Genomic DNA, 20,787 nt, shown 5'->3' with positions numbered 1-20,787 from the left:
GCGCGTTCGGGCGGTCCTTTTCAGCTCGTAAAGTCGGGACATTTCCGAGTTTACCACCAGGGAAAGTTGCACTCGGAACGGCCGACCAAATGGTAAATAGTAAGTACCAGTGGTAAACTCTGGCAGGTTACATTTGTCACGTTTCACTGACCCTTCCCCTTCTTTGTGGCGCAAACATACTTTATTGTTGTGAACGTGCGGCGCCTGAACGACATTATCACCTCGTATTAGTTATACCGTTTGGTCACATGATACATCTCCGACTTTACGAGTTAGCGAGGAGCGACCGAACGCACCATTAGCGGAGACTAGCTCCTTCACCAGCTAGCCGCGTTCACGGTAAGTTAGCCGCCACGCTACCGCGCTGCCACTGTGCCGACGGGCAACAACGAGGCTGCTGCTGGTTTGAAGCCGTCTGTATTATTCGACCAACATGACACCTGCGCTGTCGTCTAGATCTACAGAGGGACGTTAAGGTAAAGCGTGGCTGCAGTGAGGGGGGACAGCTCGACCGGTATGAGCGGCTTCACCGGCAGTAAGAGCTCCGTGCTGACCGGCCACAGAGCAGCACCTGTCGGCGGCGGCAGCAACAACAACACGGCCTGGCCGGACCTGGGGAGCAACAACGATGTGTTCCTCTGCTGCTACGAGAACCTCCCCGTGGCGGGCGACACCACACAGGCGGGGATGCCTTCTGTTCAGTCGGGGCTGGACGGACAGCACCTGCCCCTGCAGGGCGGCTTGATGCTGGGTCTGAACGAGGCTCCTTCTTACCCCGCCGGGTGTCACACCAACGGCGTGGGCCCGCTGTTCGAGAGCAGCAGGAAGAGGACCCGGTCCAACAGTTCGAGACAGCGCTTCAGCGACACCGTCACCGAACTGGGCCCGGAGGAAGTGCGGTGGTTCTACAAGGAGGACAAGAAAACATGGAAGCCTTTCGTGGGACACGACTCCCTGAGGATCGAGATCGCGTTCCGTAGATTCTGCGAGTTGAGCCCCGGCGGCGGCCCGGAGGACGAGGAGCGTGTTGTCACCGGGCTGCTGGCGGAGGGCAGGACTCCCAACGGGGTGGACAGGAGCCCCGTGGAGACGAGGAGGACGAGCACCGGGCTGCAGGGAGACCTGGACTCCGGGGACACACCTGTCATGTCCTCCGAGGAGAGAGACCTGGACCACATCAGATCATTCAGCGTGGAGGCGGTGTGTGTCCGTGGAGGACTGTATGAGGTGGACGTCAAAGACAGAGCATGCTGTCCTGTTTACTGGAATCGTGAGTATAAAAGAGTGGATGGTTGAATGAATGAGAACTTTATTTAACAGATTGCAGAATGGGTACAATACAGTACGGCTCAATACACACAATTGTTAAGGGGATGCAGACCAGAGAAAGACTTTCGTCTTGTTTACATCAGGGTCCCCCATTTTCTATTCATAGTGATGTGTATACTATATCTATAGTGTATATGGACACACTGCCGGCCTGTATTTCTGCATAACTCGCAACACAATATTTGGGGTTAACGGTGACAAAGTACCAGGCAGGTTGTACTGCCAATTTAATAAGCCTCAACCTGCCAGATGTTGATTGAGTGGTGTCTATAATCTCAGTGTAATTCCTGTTTTGCATACAGGCTCAATCCAGTGCTTCAACAGCATGGGCAGGAGATATATAGCAGTGCTACTCACGAGACTGGGGTTTATTATAGTAGGGAACAGGGTGTGCTTGACGTAGGCTTCATACCATTATTTATATGCATTTCGTAAAGGACCAAAGTACGACACAGCGCTCAAGGATCAAGGATACCAATAATACACACTGGCACATCCGGGTACGTTCGTAACCACGCCTACGTTTGAGGGGAGTCCACAGACCTTTCTCACTGACCTCCAGTGTATTTGGCTTGTATGAAAACTGTCGGCAGAACGTGTACATTGTTTGAAAAGTTTGTTTTGTTAGTGCATCATGTTAAGTCAAGCAATTACTTTCCAACACTGGCCAGTGGCCACCATTGAGCGTTCACACCATTGTGAAAAGTTAGATTTGATCCGTTTTCAGGCATGAATATTTCCTAATTTCCCTACCTGGACATTTAATATTACACATATAAATCTCCAAGTGACTTAAAACGAAGAGGTAATAACTATTTCTTGGCCTTGATAGTCCTTGGGCGTGATTAATATCCCTGTGTTTTGTCCTAAAGTTGTATTAATCCCTGTCCCCTGAGTTGTTTTCCTCCAGAAGAGGCATGGTGATCAACATTCAGAGTGGATGACCAGTGGGATGTACAGCTAGCAGTTCATTATTCATTTAGGTTATTCAAGAGACTGGAGCTTATTATGGAATGGACCAGGGAGTGCTTGATGTAGGTAAAATATTACCATATATTGACCTGAATTTAAGACAACCCTCATTATTAGATGACCCCCCCCTGTTCAAGACATATTTTTTGAAAAGATATTTCAAATATTGTTTTACAAAGAAAATAAGTATATCTGACCAGAATGTAGGCTACCAGTAATACTAACACATTGAATACAACAAGGTAGACAGTATATCTATTATCTACCGATCAGCCAGTGCATCGATCATTGGCTAAATATCGCCCCAAAGTTGTTGCCCCCCCCTCGCAACACCTCCAATCTCTAGACCCCGAATATAAGACGACCACCCCTTTTTCATTTTGCGGCAAAAACATCTTATATTTGGGTCAATACAGTATATCATCATTTATGCATTTAGTAGAAGACCAAAGGTACTGCATGACTCCACTATCAAGGATGCAGCGCAGCTAGCAGCCCCATTATTCATTTGCTGTACTGGGTTACACATTGTGACAGCGTTAGGCGTCTATCCCACCTCTCACAGGCCTAGTGATTTGTACCAGCATCTTCTAAACATCCACCCAGCCATGGGTAGTTATTAAGTCTATTGAGCTCAGCTGAGCCGTGCTGCTAACTAATTCATGATTTCAGTGAAAAGACAGTCATGGAAGGCTTGACCTCCCTGGAGAGATGGAGGTCTTTTTGAAGGTGACACCAAGCGATGGTTGCTTTCCTGGATCTCCTTGCTGTACTGTAGATGTAGGTCCCTAGTAGGGTTGGACATCGTTTGGATTTGAACGATTCCGGTTCCGATTCTCCATTTCGATTCCTGTTCTAAACGATTCTCGTTAGGAACCAACCGGTTCCTATTAGAACCGGTTCTCGGTGCCCAACCCTAGTCCCTAGTAGTACATTTTAGGCGCACCTCTTTCTCTGTTTTCAGCTTGGCCTCAAAACACTGCTGCGGTAGATAAACACCCATTTATGTGACGATCGTGAGACTTATCATCTATCAACAGACACGTGTAAGCCAGGTCTACTGTCCTGTAGTGCTGTACTATGCTGTCTCTTGATTATATTCCACACTGTAAATAGGAACACGATGATGTGTGTGCATGCATGTGTTAAAGGAAAACTCCAACATTTTGGGAAATTAGCTTATTTAACATCTTCCCTGGAGTTAGACAAGAAGATACATACCTTTTTTGTCTCTGTGCGTGCATTTAGCTTTGGGAACAGTTGCTCCGTTAGCATAGCTTAGCTTCATCACTGGAAGTGAGGGGGGGCCAGAGCCTGACGTTCCCGTTACAGTGTATAGTTTGATTGATTGATTGAAAAGTTTATTAACAGATTGCAGAATACACTCCAAATACAACTCCAAAACGTTCATGTAAACATGTTGTGACCTGTGTATTCACCACGTGGAGAAATAAAAAATAATTGAATTAGACAATTACGTTTTATAAGCAAATATACTCGGAACAATTTTTTGCCCAACCACTCCTCTCTGAGCGCAGCCAGTGATTTCAACGTGTCGTCGTGATTGTTGACATTCTCATTCATTCAAAGGATCCGAACCGATTGAAGTTTATGGATACCATGACTTAAAATCCTCTTACCTTGACGATTAAAAGCCTCCCCAATTTAGAAAACAGTAATCCAATGGCTGGTATTGTTATACCGGACGCTCTGAGCTAACCGGAGCTAACACAGATCAGGATGGTAAAGCATACGTTTATAGCAGCGGAAAACGTTTATTTTGTACATTATCTAACGTTAACACGAACCTAAACTAACTTTAGGTTAGTTGTAACGTTAGTTTAGGTTCGTGTCCTTTGAATGAATGAGTGTCAACAATCACGACGACACGTTGAAATCACTGGCTGCTCTCAGAGAGGAGTGGTTAGGCAAAAAATAGTTCCGAGTATATTTGCTTATAAAACGTAATTGTCTAATTCAATTATTTTTTATTTCTCCACGTGGTGAATACACAGGTCACAACATGTTTACATGAACGTTTTGGAGTTGTATTTGGAGTGTATTCTGCAATCTGTTAATAAACTTTTCAATCAATCAATCAAACTATACACTGTAAGGGAACGTCAGGCTCCGGCCCCCCCTCACTTCCAGTGATGAAGCTAAGCTATGCTAACGGAGCGACTGTTCCCAAAGCTAAATGCACGCACAGAGACAAAAAAGGTATGTATCTTCTTGTCTAACTCCAGGGAAGATGTTAAATAAGCTAATTTCCCAAAATGTTGGAGTTTTCTTAACTATTTGGCTAAAATAGTAACCTTGCTCTGAATGGAAAAGGGGGTATTATGAGGTCTCTATGTATAGCAGGGTAGGCCTGTATACTGCTCACTGAATAGCCTATAGATACAGTTGATACAAAATTATTAGCCCCCCCAGGAATTATGGAAACATTTTCTAAAATTCGTCCCAATATTTGCAGCATTGATAAAACTTGATATAATAAAACATTAACCAGTGCTATTTAGTAGCTTTTGGTACGTTTTGGAATATAAAATATGTCTTTAGGCTCGCTTTATATCAAATATAGTGAAAAATGTGTTGGTCAAAAATATTAGCCCCCATGTGAATTTTTGCTTTCAACACACCCACCTACCATCACAACCAATGAGCTTTTAAACCACACCTGTACAGTCAATTGGCTTCCTAATAACACCTGAGCATTCAACCAGCATAAAATGACTAAGAAACAGGCCACTTAATACATTATTGAGAGAGACTATACTACACTCTTACTCACCATGCCAAAGACAAAGGAAATCAGTCTTGAGCTCGGAAAGAAGATAGTGGATGATTGAATCATTGACCATGATTGATAAGGGGGAAGGCTATACTGCCATTTTCAAGCCTTTCAGAGTGTCTAGAACGGCTGTACGTTGCATCATTGCTAAGCACAAGGAGACACATTTTGTAAGAAACAAACCTGGGCGTGGTCGAAAGTGCAAGATTTCAAGAATTCTGGAGAGGAAATTAGTCAGAGATGTCAGCAAGAAGCCCCGGACATCTGCCAAGATGATTGTTGCTGACCTGGCCTCTTCTGGAGTTGATGTTTCAAAGAACACAGTTGTGAGGGCTCTTCATCGTGGTGGGCTTCAGGGCCATTGTCCCAGATGAACTCAAAGAGGCACATCAGAGCCAGACCAAAATTGATGTTTGCCCGTGAACATTTGAAAGGTAAAGATGAGTTTTGGAAGTCTGTGCTTTGGTCTGATGTCAGACTAAACTGGGACTGTTTTGGGCACATGGATGTTGCTTATGTTTGGCGAATAAAGGGAGAGGCCTTCAATCCTAAGAACACAGTTCCCACAGTTAAACATGGTGGTGGAGCATCATGCTGTGGGGCTGTTTTTCGGCCTCAGGCACATGGAGCCTTGTTTGGGTTCATGGCATCATGAAAAAAAAATTATTTTGACATTATGGATGATATGAAGAAGTCTAGGCTTAGGTCGTCGCTATATCTTCCAAAGACAATGACCCAAAGCATAGAGCAAAATTGGTCAATGTTCCTAAAGGACAGTTCCTAAAGGACACCAAAACCAAGGTCCTGGAGTGGCCTGCATAGAGCCCAGATCTTAATGCTATTGAGAATCTGTGGCATGTGCTCAAACTCCTCAAAGTGAATGTCCATGCTCGGAAACCATGCAATTTGGACCAATGGAAGAATGAGCCAAAATCCCTCAAGAGACCTGTGCCAACATAGTAAAGAACTACTCTAAGTTGTGGCTCAGAAAGGGTACACTATTGACTATTAATACTATCATTTTGGAAGTGTAATTTGAGCAGTTTCTTGTTTTAACTAGAGCCATATGAAATCCGCAATTCACTGAATCGCGGACGGAATCGCGGAATTGACCAATAGAAATGAAATCAACTGTAAAACGTGGAATATTGCAGAATTTGCTCTAATCTGGACTGAAATTCCGTTTTCGGGAGAAGATGGAACGTTTGGTGCAAAGCAAACATTACAACACGTACGTCACTGCTTCACAAAATCACAGCAATGTCCAAGTGTCTGGCTGCTTTGGTGTTAACGTTGTCAAAAAAGCTAAGAAATTCCACACTAAGCCCTAAATTCAGAGCAGAGCAGTATCCTAATGACTTTTATGCCTCAGGCGATAAGGTGTTTTGCAAATTCTGTCAACATACCGTGGACTGGACCCGCAAAAACACGTGCGAAGCACAGAGTGAAAAGTTTGCTTAACTCATTGTCATTGACTGCCACACTGTTTTTCCGACGCTGTGATCATTACAAAAGCATGTTTTAGGATGGGGTTCGGTAAAATAGACGTTACCTTTGTCAGAAGGTACTCTACTCTCGCTCAGAGTCCAAGTGTCTCGAATCAGAACAGGGTCAATACATATAACGTTAGGTGGCCTTTATCCGTTGTCTTCTTTGTCTATAGTCTGCTCGGGCCAGACTATAGACGGAGCCGAATAGGTTTCCTCATCGGCCGGTTTGACTATAGTATTTTTATGATTTACCAGAAGTGCTGAGTCCAACATAGTCTGGTGGAAACGCACCTTATCGTCCATAATCATCATCCATATAATCCATTTTGTCTTCTTCATAATATCCAATAGTTTGCTCTAGGCCAGCGGTTCCCAAACTTTTTTGGCCGTATCACCTCCCGACCTAGTTGACGCACCCCCCAATGGGTTTCTGTTAGAAAAAATTGTTGCTGGTCTCCGTGCACAGATTTTATTTTTTATTTTATCTCTTCCCACGGCGACTATGGATAGGGAATTTCTTTATTTAATTAAAATGTTCACGACAACATGGATGCATGTACTCTGCCAGCATGTTTAATATCCATAATACTAAAGGTTTGACTAAGATTTTTATGAAATTTTATTGTAATTTTATTTTTATTTTTATTATTTACCACCATTCGCCTTTTCATGTCACGCACCACCTAGAGGGCGAACGCTTAAACTATATCTTAAATTATATCTTAAACACCCCTCGCTTATCAATGACTTGCTTGCAGTCAACATACGAAACGGATTGTTTTTTCATTGGTACATTTCCGTTTTATACCGCTTTGAATACGAGTATAGTTTCGGAGAGTTCTAGTAATTTCAGAGAAATTCCGCGATAATAGCCCTTTAGTGGAATACACAAAACACGTTATAATTTTTCGGCTGATTTATGAATCGTTTTCAAATAAACGCTAGATTATCGATAGTATGCGCGCTAGAGAAGTGGGCTGAAAAATCTACTATCCATGACCTGGTCAGCGCTAACGTCATACACGCACTCACACACACACAGACACGTTGTGATCGCTATAAAAAAAACATCTGATTAAACCAATACTGGTAAAATAGAGTTCTTACCTCACATCAGATGTTCTGCAAAAAGATTAATCCAATTCCTGATCGCCATTCCAAATATTGATCGCGTTTATTGATCCAACGTTATAGTCAAACACATAATCGACGATGCTCTGAGGGTCCTCAGTCAATATGGTAACACGATACTGCATGCCAGAGATGGGGAAACCCTGGACCGGACTTTTTTTCTGATGCACATGGCCACCCAATCCAATCCAATGATGTGCATTACCATCCGGGAGACGATAGGCGGCGGTATTTGCCCTTTTCGAGCTCAGACCCATTCACAATGATAACGTCAGGCTGGATGGATGAAAAATGAATGGACATCGCTAATAAAAGAAATTACGATTAAATAACGAGAACTCGTCATTGGCACTCAACGCATGGCGAGTTAGGACGACTAATCTCGTCGTTGGCACTCAAAGTGTTGAGATAGAATATTTGAATATTCACCCCCCCCCAATTTTTTTTTATAAATAACTTTTTTTATCAGCTGACCGACAATAAATCAAAATAACACCATTCACCATCGTAGCCTATAATAACAGCATTGCATTGGCCTATCAGCCGGCTTTAATAAACAAACAAACAGTAGCATGTGCATCTTTTAGATCAATTAGGCTATGAAAATTAGGCTGCCTCTAAATATAATCAATAGGAATCAAATAAGAATGTTTGCTTCAATAAAAAAAAAATCTTCAAAAAACGAAGAATCGATTGTAAAAAAAAAAGAAAAAAAAAAATTATCTTAATAACTGAATGACTATTCGAATTTTCAAATATTCTATCCCATCCCTACTCCCTACTAGAGTCCCTAGTGCTTTGGGTGCTGTGGGGTGCCCCACACTAAGCTGGCCCATGCATGTTCATAAGGTAGGCGATACTGCCACCTAGGGCTGGGCGATATGACGATATTATATAAATATCGGGTACAGTTCATAAACGATACACTTTTTAAACGTATCGTGGATATCGTGATGTTTTGCCCAAGAGGATTGTGTCGCGTCAATCTGGTCCACACGTTGACACTTTTGAACAGCGCCGCCCCACACACACACACTACTGCATCAAAGTTACTACTTATGATAACAAAGGCATTCGTTTTGTGGCATTAACGTTATATAGTTACACTTTCAATAACATCAGCGTATTTACATAGCAACGTCCGAGGTCGACCTAGATATAGCAAGCATTAGTCGTTCATATCTCAGCCCGTGCTGACTCAGTTGTGCCCATTCTGCGGTCTGTTAATAAAGTTTTCAATCAGACGGATGTATGGAAAGGCTTTTATTATAACATCCATTGCAGTAAAATCATTATGCCTCCAGTCGTTTAGTCATTCTGCGGAGCTAAAAGCTAAACGTCGGCCGCGGCGAGCTACCGCTGCCATTGTTGTTGTCATTGAGCTCTCCAATGGCGGAAGTAAAAAATGAATACGCGCTTGCCGATTGGTGCTAAGAACAGCAGGGCGGGTGCAAGCGGTGTGACGTAATTGGCAGACGCGACTGTCAATCAAAATTATTCTGTTTGCCGTCTGAATGAATGAAAACGTTATTAACAGATTGCAGCATGGGTACAATACAGTACAGCTCAATACAACAACAGTCAACAGTGGACTGGAGGATGCAGACCAGAGAAAGACTTTCGTCTTGTTTACATCAGGGTCCCCCATTTTCAATTCATCATATTTCATATCTAAATCATATAATATCTCATTGATAAATATATGCAATATATAATCTAATAATCCAATAATCTAAATCTAATATATAATATAAAAATGCTAAATGCATGGGTATTTTATTTTGTCTTTAATGTTAGCTTGCAAACTCAAATACTGTCTTGGTAAGCCTCATAATGAATTGTTTGGGGAAAAAAAGAAAAACATCGTGATGCGTATCGTGTATCGCCGAAAGGTCAGAAAATATCGCGATATCATATTTAGGCCATATCGCCCAGCCCTAGCCACCTGGCGGGATTCAATCGTCATTGCAGGTCCAATCCACACGCCGCGCGAGTGCTTAGTATGAGAAAATCGAACTAAAAACGAGATATCTTGTTTTAACGCTTGGATTTCAAACACGAGATATCTAGTTTTTGGTGCTGAATGAGTTCAAATGTGTTAAACTCAGAAGGGAATGTTTTGTTTACAGTTTTTTTTTCTTTACTTGAAGCAATGAGAAGAAAGTTTATATAAGCACTTAAAAATTTAACTTTATTTCTGAGTTGCAGCACTTAAAAACATTAAATGGACTGTTATATCTTATTAAATTGTGGACATTTATTCATTCCCACTTATTAGACACTATTTCTGATGGTAAAATGAACGTAAAAAGCTAAATACAGAATTCTGAAATATTAAAACGAAAAAAAACTGAATTTGGGGGGGAAAATGATGGAATTTGGACAAAAATATAACTGATTTCATATGGCTCTAGTTTTAACTCAGTGCATCAATAAAATATCCGAATCAAACTTAGTGGACATTTTGTCTTTATTATTTTGGAAACAAATACACTATAAACACTTGTTGTTAACACATTCCCGACCCTGCCACGGTTCTATCCATCAATGTAGGCTCACTGCCACCACTCTAAGCCTATGGAGATGTTCACCTTCTTTGCAGGGCTATAACTTTTTAAATTGTATTGCTAAATTGACATTACTATGGCCCATTCAACATCTATTATCTATCGTTCAGGATGTAGGAACGTTATACTTTTTCATTAATGGATTCTTCCAAAAATACCTTCTAGAATATAAGTATGTTTTTATCGTTTTCTGCAGTAATTCCTAGAACGTGAGATATAGGCCTAAACGCATATATAGATTATCGATTGCCGTTTCTTTCCCATATATGCTATATTAAAAAATTCAACTGTATCGTATACGTTATGCCTCATCATGCGCGGGTGAAAGGGGGGGGGGGGGGGGTCGTTTATAATTCCGTGATCGTTAGGGATGGGTACCGAATTCGGTACTTTTGAGGTACCAAACCGAAACACGTCGGTACTACTGAGTATCTATTCAAGTGAGATACAGAAATGTTTTTTTTTAATATATATATATATATTTTTTTTTTCTTTTTTTTTTTCTCATGTCAACGTTCACACGCACAATATATGCTTACCTATGATTTGACTTGATTCAACAACAAAGCAGTCGGAGCAATGGCAAGCCGAAAACGGTCGAAATTGTAGTTATTTAAGTTTGGATTTTTTTTCACGACTGAGGTAGGTAAATTAAATTTCTTGAGACTAAAGTACAGGAAAAAAGGTACCGTTGGGTACCGGTATCGATTCACGGGTACCGGTACCGTATCGGTTCAAATGTGAAAGGTACCCATCCCTAGTGATCGTCAGTAAATGCTTTATGTAGTATGGGTGATATATTGATCAGATCTGTTTGCAGTGAAAAGAATAAACAATCAAGCTGAAAGTAACGTTACTGTCCTCTTACCGTTCGCCGATGAGACTGGAGGAAAAAGATCCCACTTATTTGACGTTGTATCTACTAGATCCATTTCCGGTTTGTATGGCGCAATAAACGCCCAAATCATATCGATTATTGAGTTATGGCAGCGATTCATATGCACGCCAGTGTTTGTCTGTAGTCCCGCAACGATATGTGACTGCCGGACGGATTTCCCAGATGCACTGATGGCCACTTCCGGTTGTAACTCGCCCGATCATCCATCAGGCGGCGGTATTGAGGCGTTGCACTATTGTGCAGGGTCCCACTGTATCACCAGAGGCTGGGTGGCGGAATTATGAATGCCAATGGCGAAAAAATGAAATATGATCTCAATATCGCTGTACAGAATGGTTTGGCAGAATTTGCATGGCCGGCAAACACGCTGTACAGCGGGATTGCCGGTGGATGTGTTAATCGTAATTTCCATGGAGAAATCAAGGGTTTTGTTTGATTTCACAAGGGGGGCTAATCACTGTCCTGATGAAGGCTGAATAGCCGAAACGTTGACGACAATAAAAGCAGAGAAAAAGTGAGTGCGGGAATTGTAAATTTTTTCATCTGAGGCTAATCATTTTGGCCTCAACTGTATATCTACACATGGCTCCTGTGAACGTGCCCTTAGCCATCACCAGAGAATCAATTAATTGTAATAAGATAAGATATTCCTTATTGATCCCCTTGGGGAAATTTAGGCATCATAGCAGCATGGGGGAGGGGAGGTACAGGTAGTAGAAGACATACAGGTACAGGTCACAGAATTATAGTACAGTCAGTGGATAAGTAAAAATAGAATAAAAAGGCAGTGTAAACAATATACAATATAATTTACTCTGGACATGCACATATGGGCAACAAGGTGCGAGATGAGGGTATGTATGCCCTCTGTTATATTTGCCCTACAATAAATATAGTTACTGTTACAAAGGATCAGATTAAACCGAATATATATATTTATTTATTGATATATATTGCATAGTATTTGTATATCGTTTGATATCCCCTGTATATTCCTTGTACATATACACGGAATATCCCTTTAGCCCAGACCATAATAGTTCATTCTCCTATTGGACAGCGGTCCACCGGCGCCAGGGACCGGCCTCCGCAGCCAGGTTCAAAGTCACCGTCAAGATGTGTCTGGACATGTTTCGGCCTTGCCCAGGGATACGCGACAGAAGTGAGAGTGGAACTAGTTTTGTTCACTGTGCGTATAAATACGGCGCAGGTGAATGTAGAAGCCCCTTAGCCCCTTACCTCCGTACCCTTACCTTCCTTAGCATGTTACCGATAAGTTGAAGCCTCACCCACGATACAACGTGCGGTGAAGTATGGCCTGTTTGGCCTCAGAATAGAGCATCGAGACCGCGTGCGAATTAATAACTGAATTGTCAGAGTTTGGCGCTATACCGTCGAGTGCGACATATTTCTATTAAGTCTTTAATAGTCTATTTGTGTATAGTGTATCGTGCGGTTAGAATTCTACAGTGACCAGCCTCTCCAACGCTTTCTCGTATTAGCTAGAGTTCTTATCCAGGCTGGGCCGACCGCATGGCGCTTTCACCCGAGGAGACCTAGACGAGAGCCGTATGGACATGTACACTGGATTAATCTACCCGACGACTGCATAGCCCTTTGCGGCTGGAATATATTTGCTTTGGTCCTGTGATTTATGGAGCGGATAATCGCCGACGCCTGCACGTGTTGGATTTACCCCGAGAGGAGTCAAGTCGAGTCGGCGCTCCGAGAGCCTGAGGCCGCCTAGCTTTCTTCCCTGTGGAGCTACAGTCTACAAGAGAACCAAGCTGTATTCGTCTGTGGATCAAGAGGCTACTGCACTGGCTTCTGTACCTGAAGTCTCCCTAGTCATCGTTGACCAGACGTCCTACTACCGACAGATCTTCTACCCCCCCTGCTGGCTTACAACCAGTGGGAACCCCTTCCAGTATCTTCCGCTATATTACTAGTGCACCATAGATATAATTCCCTAAGATTCAGGTTGTATAATTACCTCCTGCGTAACCAGAGAATGGACATTCGTTATTGATTTGCCTACGCATACTCCTTTGCCTTACAAGTGCATTCAAAGAATAATGTAAAGTATCCTATGTACCTTTTGCTCCATTAAATACTTGATTAATACCTTTGACTGGAACCGATTTCATTGTGGGAAGTGTTCATCATATTCATATATCGTGTACTGTATGGCCAGTAATTAAAGTACATAAAGCGGTAGTGGTTTAATGATACCATACTTATCAATACAGTCAGGGAATTGTACCCCTCAGTTACAGTTACAATATATAATCTAATACTCTAAATCGAATCTAATATATAATCTAAAAAGATTAAACGAAATGTTAAATATATGCAATATATAATCTAATAATACAATAATCTAATCTAATATATAATCTAAAAATGCTAAATGCTAAATATATGCTCTGATTAAGTATACAGTATTCACATAAGGTGCGGTATGCATAAGGTAAGTATATTGTCCTTTTAGGTGGGAGTCAGCTACTAGGTAGTAGTTGGATGTCTGGCAGCAGTCCCTGCCCACTGTTGTGGAGCCTGACTGGCCGAGGCGTTTAATTGAGTGTCGGGGGGGGGGGGGGGGGGGGGTGTGAGTCTGTGACTGAACGTGCTTCTCATCTTGACTAGCTCATCGTAGAGGGGTTGGGAGGGATTCTCCAGGATAGCAGCCAGCTTCCTTCTCATCCCCCTCTATACCACCACCTCTAGTCTAACCAGACTAGACTCTCACCACAGAGCTAGCCTTCCTCACCAGCTTGTTCAGTTTGTTGGTGTCCCTCTAGTTGATGTAGCCCCCCCAGCATGCCACAGCATAGAAGAGGATGCTGCCCATTACAGACTGGTAGAATGACTGCAGCAGTCTATTGCAAACATTGAAGGACATCATTATGGTAAACATTGTATCCACAAGCGGTCTATGGAAAACATTGTATTCCACAGGCCACTGAGACCTGTCCTCCATGGACCTGCCTTCCATGGACCTGCCCTACCTGTTGGATCAACTTTATTCATGAACTAAAGTCCGTCTTGCAAAGAAATCCCTTCTAGTATGAAGTCATCACCATTTCCCCTCCTTCTCTCTCTCTCTCCTCTTTCCTCGGCCCGCAGAGCAAGACTGTATTCCGGTGATGAGGGGCCAGTGGTTTATCGACGGCACCTGGCTCCCGTTGGACGAGGAGGAGAGTGACCTCATCGAGACGGAACACCTCAACTGTTTCCGGGGGCAGCAGATGCAGGACTCGTTCGAGTCGGACGTGGTCGCCAAGACCGTCGACAGCAAAGACGGTGAGAGCTGTGGGAATGCTGGGGGCTCGAGGAACAGATGAGAGAACGGTATCATATCAGTCAACCTGTGTAACCTAACATCTTGAGTCTACAGGCTGTAGCAAACCTTTCGTGACGAGCACAGCACTGAAACACCTGTTTCTCAGGTAGCCGTGGTTTCGATGTTTATGATTATGACTTTAAATCGTACTGTTAACTTAACAGTGGAGGAAGATGTAGTGGTTTTCGTGCTGGTTTGGAACAAACGCATGCGCCGTCCTGAATGTTACCACGCCTCTCTTTGACACTCTTAATGTAAAGAATATTCTTGCCAGTTTGAGTAAAGCCTAGGCCATTGGTATTCCAGTCAGGCATCATCCTCTCTTTAAACAAGACATACATCATTATGCTGAGTTAGTGGACCACGGAGGGCAGCCGGGGTCATCTTAACAATAGTCCTCCTTGGTCCACCTTGCTCCTGAAAAGCAGCGTTTGTTGTCGTGAGCCATACATTGTAAATTATGTGAGTGCGCTGTGAAGGGAAGTGATGGTGGCAGGTGTTCACTGTTTGTGTTTACGACTCTGTAGATTTCATCTTGTTAAACTCCGGTAGCCGCGGCACTCTGGAGCATCGCGGCTGATTCAGCCAGTATGTAGCAGGATGCAGCTGTTAGTACAAGTAGCCCCGGCGCTGTGGAAGAGAACAGAGAATAGGATTTCTCTGTCAGCGTTCTTCTGAAGGCACTTATTTAGCCTTCATCTTCGTCTGTGTGTGTGAGTGAATGAGCCAGATATTTTTGTATTCATCTCTTGTGTGTGCGAGAGCGGGAGTGAGTGTTTTATCGAGAAATGGAGAGGGAGAGAATGTTTTGTTTTCATGATGAAAAGAGAGATAAAAGGAAGCAGCAGCAGACATGAAAGGTGCAAGGATGTAGATTTGTGTGCGAGTGTGTTTGTGTCAGTCCTTGTGTTTGTGGCTTGGAGAAGTGATTTCTTTCCTCGTCGGCCGCCCCAGGCTGCAGACCACAACCCGTCGTATGTAAATACCCTGATAGCATTTGAATAGCTGAGTTATGACTCACTCTGTCTGACACGCTACTAATCAAATCCCAACCCCAGTTAGTCCATAGAACGGCTATTTCTAAGTACTGTAAAACGCTTGCTCCCTCACTGCCCTGTGCTCTGAATAGACGAGGGGCGCAACAGAACACAGCATGCATCCCCTTATGCTTCCATTGAATCCTTTTTATTTATTTATTTTTCCGCTGATCTGGAAAAATTATCCGATCTGTGAGTTCTGTGATCCCTGGAATCGATCGCCCTCCCGAGTACATTGCAGTGTCTGCTGGCTGACGCCCATGGACACTCTGTCACTCTCCCTTCCTCGGGAACAAGGCCGTGAAACGAAGCCAGTGGCTGAGCGGACCTGCTTCAGTCGCCTCTCGTCTCCTGCGTTCTCACCTTGATGTGGGCCGTGGCCATGCAGCTGCCTGCGCCCGGCGCTAGACATGTCCCTCGAAACCCGGTTACACAAGCAGTGTGGAAACACAGGAAGGTCACTCGCCACCATCACGTCAATATTGTATACGACTACACACAAACGCGTGTACACAGTCGCTTAACACTTTGATTGCCCAAGGTTAATTCCTTTTTTTTTTTTAAACTTTGGCCATCCCGCCGGCTCTTTTTTGCGTTTATCGCATTTTTCTCTGGTCAAGAATGACCGACAGACAGAAACAGGTTGAATGGGGGTACAGATGGGGGGGAAGACACTCTGAGAAAGGCACGGCTGCAGTCCGGGAATCGAACTCGCTAAACCCCAGATCCGTGACGAGCACGGTTGTCCCCGGCGCCGAAATAGCGCTCGAGGTACGCGGTGAGCTACTGGAGCTCCCCGGTTAATTCCTTTTTACCTCCTTGAATGCCCAGGGCCACTTCAATGTTAACGTTAATATCGCCTAATCTATGTTTTAAATTATGGCTATGTGTCTAATCTGCTCGTCGCTTATCAAAGACTCATTTTCCAGTGAACATTGTCGTAGCAGATTGTTTTTTTATCGCTTCATTTCCGTTTTCTAGCATTTAGAAAATCACTCGTTTTCACAGGAAAAATAACACATTCCATGATAATCGCCTTTTACTGGAATATTCTATAACATTGTCATTGTTCGGCCTATTTATGAATCGTTTTCAAATAAACGCTAGATTATCGATAGTATATGTGTGCGCATGCACGCTTGTGCCGCGAGTTGAAAATCGATTCTCCTAGTTACTGACTGCTCGCACAGCCAAACAGCAATATCACATAATCACATAAAAGCTTATATCTCTGTGATCAGATGGTATCCAAATGGATTATTCCAATTCCTGATCGCCATTCGAAAAAATCTATCTTTTTATTGATTCACTGTGTATACTGTAAAAACACATAATCTCCGCTGCTCTGAGGCTCACTAGTGGAGCTGATCGACCCCGGCTGCGTGAGTGAGAAGTAAAATGTGGAGTCAGGGATTCTTTTTCTCATTCATTTTCATTGAGTTCAATCCAAAAGGGTGAATTACCATCTGGGAGACGATAGGGGGCGCTTTTTTCACATCTGAGCGCCTGGAGTGGTTGGATTTCCAACGGTAGACTTGGTTGATGAAAGATGATTTCAGATCGCTAATAAAAAAATAAAACAAGAAAATACAAGAATTCTCGTGAGTGGGCATTCAACCCGTGGGGGGTAAACCCGAGAAAACTCGGGTTGGGCAAACAAAGTGTTAAGGCTGAGACGATATGCCATTTGGAAGAATCGATAAATCGGGACAAAATTATCGATAAATATACTATAGATATTTCTATTAGTATTTTTCTTTTTTATATATTTGATTTATGATTCTTTTTTTTAAAATATGATTATTATTATTATTTTAACACATTGAGTGCCACGCCCCTTCCGGGAAGTGACTCCTTCCTTGCCGTCCATTAACCCCATGTAAACGTAGTTGTAGTTTGTAGAGCTAAACCTATATTTTATAGTATAGCTATGGGTCTAATGCCGTCGAGTCTCAGTGAGTTGCTTCTGGTCAACGTGCAAAAAACAGATAATTTTTTCATCTGTACATTTCCGTTTTATACCGTTATGAATATAGTTTGGTTGCTTCTGAGTCATTCCAGGGAAAAGACGCAAAAACTGCGTAATTCAATAAACACGTTGTCATTTTTCGCCTGATTATCGGATCTTCCTGAAATCAACGTTAGATCATAATTATTATCCTTCCTCGTGCAAGCATGCAATGCGGTATAAGACCGTCTGCCAGCTCAGACACATTCAGTACAGCATGCACAAGGTGCCCTGCTGAATTATGAATGGCAATAGCGAATAAAAGAAATACTGTGAGAAAAACGTAGATCTACATTTCTGGCACTCAACGATCGGGCGACAGAAACGTAGTTCTACGTTTTTGGCAACCAAATGGTTAACAACAAATTTATGTTTATTTTGCAGCAATTCTTTGTTGTTGCCGCCACCTTTAGTGTTACAGATTTCCCCATTCAAAACTACCACAGTGATCCTTCTCATTTTATAGTCTGTGGTCTCTGGATGTGATGGAGGAGTGCACTGCATATTGAATGCACAGTGCAGTTGCAATTCAACTGAATTTACATGAAATGGGGATGTTTTAACAGTTAGTCGACTATTCAAAAGGACAAATCTTTTCTTCTATGTTAAAGAAATTTAACACATTGGATTTGGTTTCCTTATTATTTTTGACTAATGGCAAATGGCAATTATGAACATTTGTTTAGTGAGGCTAGGATCACAGAAGCCATTCAGGCTACATTATGAGTTCGCTGCACCCTTTTTTTCTTCCTAGTGTAGTTTGGTTAACCGATTAACCAAAATTATTTTCAGTAGAATATTGGAATATTGATTGTCTTTAAATGCCCGTTCCTAACGCCGAGCCACAACAACAAGATGCAGGGATTATAATCCCATCACCAGCAGAGTGTTTGGAATAAGATGCAGAGTCACGCCAATGACTCTTGTGCCACGCGCACGGCACCTTCATGCAGCCCCCCCCCCCCCCCTCGTACACAACACGTGGCCCTGCAGATCATATGACCTTGGCTTGTCCGCTCAGTCATAGCGGTGCCCAGGGTAAATAATATCATACTTCACTGCCGCTCCCCGGCTCTTCACCATATCACGTCGCTTGGAATGTATGGAAATATTCCGCAATTTATTCTGAAATATTAGTATTAAATTAGCACCTCAGTTATTCCTCACCGACAAATGTATTCATGCTGAGATATCTATTATATTAGCACCGTGTTTGTTCTCCACCGCATAATGTGATCATGCTGAAAGGCCACGTGTAGTCGTGCCCTGTCTGTTCTCCACCGCATGCAGAACTCTAATCAAACACGTTACACATACGAGCGGGAACGCTCAACATATCTCGCTTAGAAAACCCGGCGCATTGTTGACAGAATATTCTCGGTGCGATAACGGAAATGAGTAATGATGCCGCTTGGAGATGAGTAAGATGTTGTCGTCTCATCACCATGGCCTCTGCGTCTCGTGTTGCTGTATTATGATGTAACTCCGTATTTGGTCTCCCAGCGTTTTCGGTTCCAACCAATGTGGGTAATGTTTATCGCCCCTGAGTGTACAGTAGACATTTCAGTCTCAGCACTTTGCTTTGTAATGCAAAGGCACTCAGGGCCATAAGTAGGCTACCTTGAGACATTTCACAGGGGAATGGAGCATATGATAATAATGTATTACCCCCCCACCCCATGCACTCCTTGTGCTTCAGCAGCTAGTTGAAAGCCTAAAGCTTAATGAAGCAGAAAACATATGGCAGGCGCGCTCTGCTCTATGCAGGCACAACAACACAACACAGGGACCAGTGATCTCAAATATTAGCTACGAACGCATACTTGGTAGAGCTGCTCGACTATGGCCAAAACTATAATCACAATAATTTTGATTCATATTGAAATCACGATTATTAAACACGATTACTCATCGACGATCGACCCCTTGACACAAGCTGAAACTACTGTTTGGGCTTCGGGGGGAGCCCATCACTGCGAAGGAAGCGTGCGCTGCATTTACACCACAAAATGAGAGCAACCCAGCATGCCGCACAATAATCGTTTTATCTCGACAAATTCCATTATTCACCCGGCCCTAATACTAGGTATGAAATGTAAAGTAAGCAATTTTGTACATAGGATCATTTTCTGAAGCCCCTCCCCCTCTGACTGGTAGGTACAGCAGATCTTATTGTTGGGGCCCATTTCTTCCACCACTTCCTTTTGCATTTTGATGGCTTCCTTTTTTGTTCATAGATTCCTTTCGTTTTCTTAGCAGATAAACATTGACTGTGGTCACAGATGGCAAGCTGGAGGAATACAGGCTCTCAGTATTACTATAATTGATTTGTCTTCCTTTTCTTTTTGCTACCAAAGCTGAAAATAGCCACATGGGGTTTTACAGTTGATAGAGTGGTGGTCTGTTTAGGCTCTTTAAGGCTTTGTTCTGTTGGCCAGAGAAAGGAGGAAGTGAAAACTCCCCCCATTACAGAGTATTTACTGTAAGTTCAAAAAGATGTTTGTTTGGCGACAAGCATTTAGATCAGCGCACAGAGCATCATATACATGCTTCAGATTCAGATTACTTTATTCACCATATTGTATGTACAAATGGAACGTGATTCGACATTACAGTGCATGATTTTTTCACAAATAGGAATAAACATAATACATAATAATAAATAAATAAGTGCAAAACAGGACAGAAACAGTGAGACAACAATAAGACAGTAAAAGTGCAGTGGTTGGGGACATGGATACAGTGCAGCACAGTTCAAGTTCAGAGGTCCAGCCCTAGCAGCTCGCCATAGAGGGGGGGGGGGGGGCAGGTGGACACCTGACTCGTTTACCAGGCGAGCTGCTGAGGGGAAGAAGCTGAGCCTGAGTCTATGGCGGGACTTTAATGTCTTGGGCAGCCGTAGCCATCTGCCGTGGGGGAGCATGATGAAGAGGCCGTGACCCGGGTGGGCGTGGTCAGCTATAATCTTCCTAGCCCTCCTCAAAGCCCTGGTGGAATGTAGGGACTTGAGGGAGGGAAGGGGGCAGCCGATCACCCTCTCCGCTGATCGTATCACCCGCTGCAGCTTGGCCTTGTCCCTGACCGTGGCTGCAGGGAACCAGGTGATGATGGAGAGGGTGAGGATGGACTGGATGATGGCGGTGTAGAACTGGACCATCATAGTCCTCTGCAGCCTGAACTTCCTCAGCTGACGTAGGAAGAACATCCTCTTCCGGGCC

The 20,787-nt window shown here is 43.2% G+C and overlaps 1 protein-coding gene across 2 annotated transcripts in view; it reads left to right on the top strand.

Moving 5' to 3' along the window:
• Positions 1-96: 96 nt before the first annotated feature.
• ddhd1a (DDHD domain containing 1a) overlaps positions 97-20,787 on the top strand; it is a 68,494-nt gene continuing 47,803 nt past the window's right edge. For both annotated transcript variants that reach the window (XM_084310636.1, XM_084310635.1), the window contains exons 1-2: positions 97-1,270; positions 14,308-14,484. In XM_084310636.1, coding sequence (XP_084166762.1) covers positions 517-1,270; positions 14,308-14,484 — 931 coding nt within the window. In that variant the 5' untranslated portion in view covers positions 97-516. The remainder of the gene's footprint in view (positions 1,271-14,307; positions 14,485-20,787) is intronic.

The sequence above is a fragment of the Notolepis coatsorum genome (assembly GCF_963971535.1).
Source record: "Notolepis coatsorum genome assembly, chromosome: 3".
Lineage (NCBI taxonomy): Eukaryota > Metazoa > Chordata > Actinopteri > Aulopiformes > Paralepididae > Notolepis > Notolepis coatsorum.
Note: the sequence above shows the minus strand (reverse complement) of the source record. Positions and strands in the feature narration are given on the sequence as shown.